At 43.7% G+C, this 7,785-nt stretch overlaps 1 protein-coding gene across 3 annotated transcripts in view; it reads right to left on the bottom strand.

Moving 5' to 3' along the window:
• Positions 1-1,413: 1,413 nt before the first annotated feature.
• Positions 1,414-7,785, bottom strand: part of TANGO2 (transport and golgi organization 2 homolog) — a 58,027-nt gene continuing 51,655 nt past the window's right edge. For all 3 annotated transcript variants that reach the window (XM_087705756.1, XM_087705757.1, XM_087705758.1), the window contains one exon: positions 1,414-7,596. In XM_087705756.1, coding sequence (XP_087561882.1) covers positions 7,476-7,596 — 121 coding nt within the window. In that variant the 3' untranslated portion in view covers positions 1,414-7,475. The remainder of the gene's footprint in view (positions 7,597-7,785) is intronic.

The following is a 7,785-nucleotide window of genomic DNA, read 5'->3' as shown; positions in this document are numbered from 1 at the left end:
GAGTCAACCTTGAGCTGATCAGGATCCAACTGCTGGCGGTGGGCAGAATTAGCTTTCAATTCTGCATTATAAGCACTGGGAAGGAAGGAAGGAAGGACAAACACTTAGGACAGACAATAGCAATAGACCTTAGACTTAAATACCGCTTCACAGTGCTTTAGAGCCCTCTCTAAGCGGTTTACAGAGTCAGCCTCTTGCGCCCAACAATCTGGGTCCTCATTTTACCAACCTTGGAAGGACAGAAGGCTGAGTCACCTTGAGCTGGTCAGGATCCAACTGCTGGAAGTGGGCAGAGTTAGCTTTCAATACTGTATTCTAACCACTGTCACGATGGATGGATGGATGGATGGATGGATGGATGGATGGAAGGAAGGAAGGAAAGAAAGAAGGAAGGAAGCAATAGCACTTAGACTTATATACCGCTTCACAGTGCTTTAGAGCCCTTTCAAAGCGGTTTACAGAGTCAACATTTTGCCCCCAACAATCTGGCTCCTCATTTTACCCACCTCGGAAGGATGGAAAGCTGAGTCAACTTTGAGCTTGTGAGGATCAAACTGCTGGCAGTTGGCAGAATTAGCTTGCAATAATGCATTCAAGCCACCACGCCACCACAGCTTAATGGTGATTTCAATTATCATGTAGGGTTGATGAGCCAGATTTCCACCTCCCATTAATTAATGATTCTTGTTTCTTGGAAGACCACCGAAGGAGGAAAACTGGACAGTCACTTGTCTGGAATGGTATAGGGTCTCCGGATTGAGCAGTGGGTTGGACTAGAAGATCTCCAAGGTCCCTTCCAACTCTCTTAATTCAGAAGGATTTTGATTGAGCAATTCAATCAAACTTGGTACACAGATGACCTACTCTCTGGAAACAATGGGGGTAAGACATTCCTAACAGCCCTCGGGGTATGTGTGTTGTGTTAAGATGTAGCCTGTTGTGCCTTAAAATGGCTTCTACTGTACAGCGCAGTGGAGTTGCCATGGTAACGGCTTCACAGTACTCCACGGGGGGGGGCTCCCTCCGGTAAGGGGGAAAATCCAACATTACAAATTAAGCTTTTGGAGACACAACTACCATCTCAAAGGGTATCAAATCTACTACGCTTGGTGATCCATTACCTTGGAAGGAAATCAGGGCTCTGCAGCCAGCCAAGAAAACAACTGAGATGGGAAGATTAGGCTAATCAGATTCCAGGATGTCCCAAAGGTGCTTTTTCAAGAGACAACTGGACTTTCTAGTTTTTCTTTGAAGACATTTCGCTTCTCACCCAAGAAGCTTCTTCAGCTCTGGTTGATGTATAGTTTCCCATCAACGGAAAGATAGGTGTGGAACCTGCTTCGTGGGACGGCAGGAAAACTCAGACCCACCAAATGATCCTTCAGGCAAATTAATTAATTTGCAACAGCAAAAAAAAGTTATCAATCAGTTTATTGGTTACATTTGCATACAGGCGAATGTGACGATATCAAACAAGCTTCAAAAAGGAGTGGATATTTTTTTTAAAAAAGTCATATTTCAGTGACCCTGAGCAACCCCAAAATTTCAGTTTAAATTGAACTGGGTTTAAAGGCTAAACTACCCTTTAGCAAATTCCTCAAAAGCCTCTCCAATGGGCAGCACACAGGTAAGTCCTCGGTTTATGACAATTCAGAGCAAAATGTCTGTCGCTAAGCAAGGAGGCTGTTAAGTGAGTGGCACCTGATTTTATGACTTTTCCCCTCCACTGTTATTAAGCGGATCAGTGCAATGGTTAAGCAAATCCAGCTTTCACCTTCCATTGACTTCGCTTGTTCGAAGCTACCTGGGAAAGTCACCAATGGTGCTCAATTCTGATGACATGATGGTGGAGATGCACCTGGCTATTTGTAAGCATGGGAACCAGTCGTAAGTCACTTTTTTTTTAGTGCTGTTGCAGGGTGGATTTGATTTAAATCGAGTCGATTTAAATCACTAGTACAAAGGCTTGATTTAAATCAACTTGATTTAAATCCTCATTTTTAAAGAGCAACTTTCATCTCTGTCCTGCAGCGGCTCACCGACAGTCCCAATATTGCAGAATATACAGCCTCATGCTACATAACTGAGCTCCATTTCATGCTGAATAAACAAGATTATTAATGTATCTTAAATTAGAGATAGAAATAGATTTACTCCAAAAGCATTTTATTAAAATAAATTTAATAAAGGTAAAAAATATCCAATCGAAAATTTAAAAATCCTATTTAAATGTTTTTTAAAAATCCGAGATTTTTTTTTAAAATATCTTTTTATCCACCTTGCGCTGTTGTAACTTCAAACAGTTGCTAAGCGAACGGTTCTAAATCAAGGATTACCTGTGTCCCAGCTAACACTAAGCTTGGCTTCCGTTTTTACATGTAGCACAAAAAAATAATAACCTCAAATGTTATTTCCTTGGTTACGGTTTGCATGTGTATGAATTTGTGCCCCTAAAATAAATCACACACAAGACACAGCAAATCATGCAACTGCAATTCCAATTTGTAGTTTGTAGCTTGAATGAACCAGGCCACGTTGCAGATTTGGGGAGTGGATGCCCCCTAAAGTATCTGAACTGCCCTTCATGTTCTAAAAATCCTCAAAAATTAGTTCTCCTGACAGTTAGTTTAGGATTAAACACTTGTACCCCAAGCAGATGTGGTTGTATTTGGTTTGGTTTCCCTGAAAGTGAGGTAGCATCGAGACTTTTACTCAGAACTCCATGCTGTGGGGTGCTACAGAGTTACGTCCTCCTCCATCAAGCCAGGATTTAGGTCTCCACATCTTCCCACTTAACCGTGTGACGGATCTTGGAGTCTTAGTGGACAACCAGCTAAATATGAGCCAGCAGTGTGTGGCGGCAGCCAAAAAAACCAATGCAATCCTAAATTGCATTAACAGAGGGATACACTCAAGATCAAGGGAGGTACCAATACTACTCTATAAAGTAATGGCACACCTAGAATACTGCATCCAGTTTTGGTCACTACACTATGACAAAAGATGTTGAGACTAGAAGGAGTGCAGAGAAGAGCAACAAAGAGGATTAGGGGACAGGAGACTAAAACCTACGATGAACGGTTGCAGGAACTGGGCCTGGCTAGGCTAGTGAAGAGAAGGACCAGGAGAGACAGGATAGAAATCTTCCAATATTTGAGGGGCTGCCACAGAGAGGAAGGAGTCAAGCTATTTTCTAAAGCACCCGAAGGCCAGACAAGGAATAATGGATGGAAACTGAACAAGGAGAGATTCAACCTAGAAATAAGGAGAAATTTTCTGACAGTGAGAACAATCAACCCATGGGACATAAGTTTCCTTTGGAAGTTGTGGCAGTTTCATCACTGGTGGCTTTCATGAAGAGACTGGACTGCCATTTGTCAGAAATGGTGTAGGCGCTGTTTGGGCACAGGGGTTGGGGCTGGACTAGATGACCTACAAGGTCCCTTTCAACTCTGTTAATCTGTAACCAGGATGATGAGGGGACTGGAGGCTAAAACAGACAATGAACGGTTGCAGGAACTGGGCATGGTTAGTCTAGTGAAGAGAAGGACTAGGGGAGACAAGACAGCAATGTTGCATTGCCCCTCATTGGTATGTTCAGAATCCAGAAAAGGATATCTGGAATATTTTTTTAGCAACGCCAGAAAAATATTTTGATAGAGGGAGAGGGGTTGGCGGGCAAGAAGGAATTAATGAAGCAACCTATTCGGTCCGAGATTTGTTCCTCAGTTACAAAAGGTAGAAATTCAAAACTTCTGGCTGATTTTAATTTAAGGCATGGTTGTAATGTCTATTAATTTTCTGGGTTCAAATAGGCATGTGAAGACAGGCATCATCCCACACCCTTTGAACTGTACAGGTAGCCCTCGACTTTCAATGGCAGTGGGCCCCCAAATTTATGTTGTTAAGCGAGACGTTTGTTAAGCGCATTTCGCCTCCTTTAATGACCTTTCTTGCCCAACATCTGTTAAGGGATTCACTGCAGATGTGAAGTTAGCAACAAGGCTTGATAAGCGAATGTGGCTTCCCTTAGGAACTTTGCTCGTCTGACGGTCGCAAAACGTGACCCTGGGACACCGCAACCGTCATAAATATGAGTCAGTTGCCAAGCTGACTCTGAATTTGGACCGCGTGATGGCGGAGATGCTGCAATGGTCATGTGACTCCTAAGCCGTTGTAACTTTGAACTGTCATTAAATAAACAACCGTATGTCGAGGACCAGCTGTATAAAAGTAGGAAAGTGGGAGGGGGGATGAGTCAGAGAAAAAGGCTACGAGGTCTTGAGGTGACAATGGTTGCATGTTACATTCAGACTGGTGGGTTTATTTTGGGGTGGGGAATTTGATGATGAAGATATTATGTGCTATTGTAACTGTATGGATAGATACAATACAATAGCAGAGTTGGAAGGGACCTTGGAGGTCTTCTAGTCCAACCCCCTGCCTAGGCAGGAAACCCTATACACTCCAGACAAGTGGCTATCCAACATCTTCTTAAATACTAGTTATAATAGAATATAATAATATAGTTATATTATCAATAGTATTGTGATGAATATTATAACAAATATGTGGATTTTGATTGTTTGAAACCCTGATACCACGCTGTTTGGTGGAAATGGAAAGTAATATAAATAAAACAAATTAAATATGGAAAAAGAACCTGTTCACATCCGCCCTTCTTCTTGTGAAGGTGACGTAAGCCATCAGAACAGACTGAACAGTCAAACCCTCTCTCAAATAGGCCTTATTTCCCCATCAGCCCTCTCTCAATTTATTATGTCCTAGTTGCATGGGGTATTGCTAAGCGTTGTGGCCTGCCAGTGGCCAGAGGAGCTGGTGGGAGACTCAAGACAGTGAGGAGGTTGGGGGGGGGGGAACCTGGGCCACTCCTGGTGTCTGGGGAAGGCTCTGATGAGGGCCTTCAATAAGTGGAACAATAAGTGGAACGGCTTGGCTCCAGAAGTTATGAATTCTCCAACACTGGAAGTTTTTAAGAAGATGTTAGACAAGCATTTGTCTGAAGTGGTATAGGGTTTCCTGCATTGCAGGGGGTTGGACTAGAAGACCTCCAAGGTCCCTTCCAACTCTGTTATTCTATCACTAAACACCCCACAGTTGAACCCTGAGCTACAAAGATTCTCTTTCATTAGGACCTTTGGACATTGGATTTACACCCCTGTGTTTTACAACGAATTTGGCCCTCGAATGGTATAATGTGCTTTGAAATTGGGGTTCCATTCTGCCTGCTTTACTGCCAGCTTAATCCTAATTTCCCATCCTGTAAGAATCCTTCGCCCGGTTGCTACCCGGGGCCCTGAAGACAGAGGCTAAGCCATCGATTAAATCTTCTAGAACTGTAAGGAAAGCAAATAAAATAAAATAAAATAAAAATCTAGATGGTTTCAGCCATCTGTGGAATGCTAACTTGGAAAGAAATATATATTGCAGGAAGAGACAGAATGCAAAACCAGGGGGAATAAATCTCGCAGTCCCTTTTTTAAAGTAACCGGGCTCAACTCATGGGGTTTAAACTGCAGAAAAAATTGGCTGGGATTTTTAATATTTCTTGACAAAAGCACCACTGTCAGCTGCGGGCCGAGAACTGGCAAGCAATCTTAACATTTGAGGAATTAACTTTAAGCCCTCTGCGGCCTGCAAGGGAGTGCATTAAACCACCGGCAGTGCCTCTCTCTATTTAAATTGGCAAGCCTAGCCACAAAACCTCACTGCAAGAGCCACCTTAGTAGAGCCAGCTTTCCATTCAATAAGCTAGCGTATTTTTTGGAGTATAAGTCGCTCTGAAGTATAAGTATAGCTTTTGGGGAGGAAAACAAGGGGGAAAAAATCTGCCTCCCAGCAATTTGCCTCCTTGCAGCAAACAGCCTGTTTCAATTTCAGTTTAGCACAAGCAGCTGATTGTCAGGCCTCCCCACAATCAGCTGTTTTAGGCTGCAGGGATTGCCATAGCCTATTGCCGCCTCCACATACCCCATTTTCAGCCTTCGCGTCCCGTTTTCAGCCTCCACGCGCCCTGTTTTTGACCTCTGCGCGCCCCATTTTCCACCCGTTTTGAGCAGCAAGGATCAGAATGGGCAGAAAATGGGGCGCGTTGAGGCCAAAAATGGGGCACGCAGAGGCCAAAAATGGGGTGCGCGGAGGCCAAAAATGACATGCAGGGGGCAAAAACGGGGGGGGGGGCGTGCAGGCAGCAATAGGCAATGGAAATCTCTGCCACTTGAAACAGCTGATGGTTGGGAGGCCAATCCAACCGACCATCAGCTGCTTATGTTAATCAAGCTGTGCTGAAGCTGAAATGGGCTGCTTGCTGCAAGGAGGCAAATTGCTGGGAGCCAGAGGCCGGCGGGTGGGCGGGGTTACATTCGGTGTTTAAGATGCACCCAAATTTTCACCCTCTTTTAGCCTGTGTCCAAAACGGGCCATATGGGGACTCCTGGGAGGGGACAGGTAGGCGGGACCAGCCAGGAGTGGGATTTGGGGGTTCTCCGAACTGCATAGAATCTTAGCTAGAGGTTCTCTCGAACCCCTGTGAATCCCCAGCAGCCCAGCCCTGGGGGCCCGTACCCCTTTTATATATTTCTCCCTTCTTTTCCTGCTTCAGACTCCAGAAAGAGCATCGCTCGATCTTTAAAGTAATTTTTAAAAGCAACCCCAAGGAAATTTGGAATAAACGTGATTCTTGATCGACAAGTCGAGGCCCTAGAACAAAACAAGGCCAAACCACAAAACCTGGTTTCGTCACACCAGCTTTTGTTATATGGCCAGGAAAAGAAGGAAGAAACAATGATCTGATTTTAAGGATTTTTCCATCGGTCCAATCACTGCGAGCACAGAGAATTCCTCTTATTCTTACAGGCACCTCTGTTAAAAAAAAAAAAAAAACCAACCACCCCACATTCTATATAATCACAAAATGCTTACAAATAGCTAATGCTACATTAAAAGATAGCACAGCATTGCCAATACTAAATGGTGACTTTGTTTTCCACTCTGTCATTTCGTCGGTTTTGCCTTCCAGCTCTCGGCAGCCAAAGGAAAAGAGGAAAAATAGGAGTGTTACCATACATGATTCTCCAAAATTCTTTGGGATTTTCATTAAGCGAGTTAAATAATTGTGGGGGGATTTTCCGCTCCAAGGAGATATACGTGATTTTTTTTTTCCTCCCCAAAACCAGCACAGATCCTTTTGTGCAAAAAAAGAGCTTGTTTTTAAGATAAGAGTCTGCTTTTCCTGATTCAAATGCTTCTGTTCTGGATTTTGTACAGATGCACCACAAAATGTGTTTGGTTTTTTTCCCCCTTGTCCTTCCACGAATACTACAGTGATTCTAGGCAACGTAAAAATTGGATCTTCTCTCTTGAAATGCTGACTAGGTTCTTGCCTTGACAGACCGGCAATTCGTTTTCTTCTTCTTTTTTGCTTCCTCCTTTCCAATTCATCCGCAGGACAGTGATTATATTTGCAGCTGAAAGTGGTAAGTGCTGCTTTTCCACTGGGTGATATCAGCATTCAGCATGGCCCGTTCGGTGAAGGTGACGTGTCCTTCCCCGTCGACGAGAATGATGGTGTTCGCTCTGAAAAAAAAAAAGGGAGGGGGAGGGACAAGAAATTTATTTATTTATCGGCACAGGTACAGGCAGTCTTGACTTACAAACAGTTCCTTTAGTGACCATTCGAAGTTACGGCGGCCCTGAAAAAAAAAAGACTCATGATTCAAAAATTTTAGCAACCGGGTTTTCTGTCTGGTTGCTGGGTGGGCATGG

The sequence above is a fragment of the Thamnophis sirtalis genome, unplaced genomic scaffold (genome assembly GCF_051295495.1).
Source record: "Thamnophis sirtalis isolate CommonGarterSnake01/CBP01778 unplaced genomic scaffold, rThaSir2_p1.2 scaffold_2, whole genome shotgun sequence".
NCBI lineage: Eukaryota > Metazoa > Chordata > Lepidosauria > Squamata > Natricidae > Thamnophis > Thamnophis sirtalis.
The sequence above is the reverse complement of the archived record's forward strand: the minus strand, read 5'-3'. Positions and strand labels throughout refer to the sequence as shown.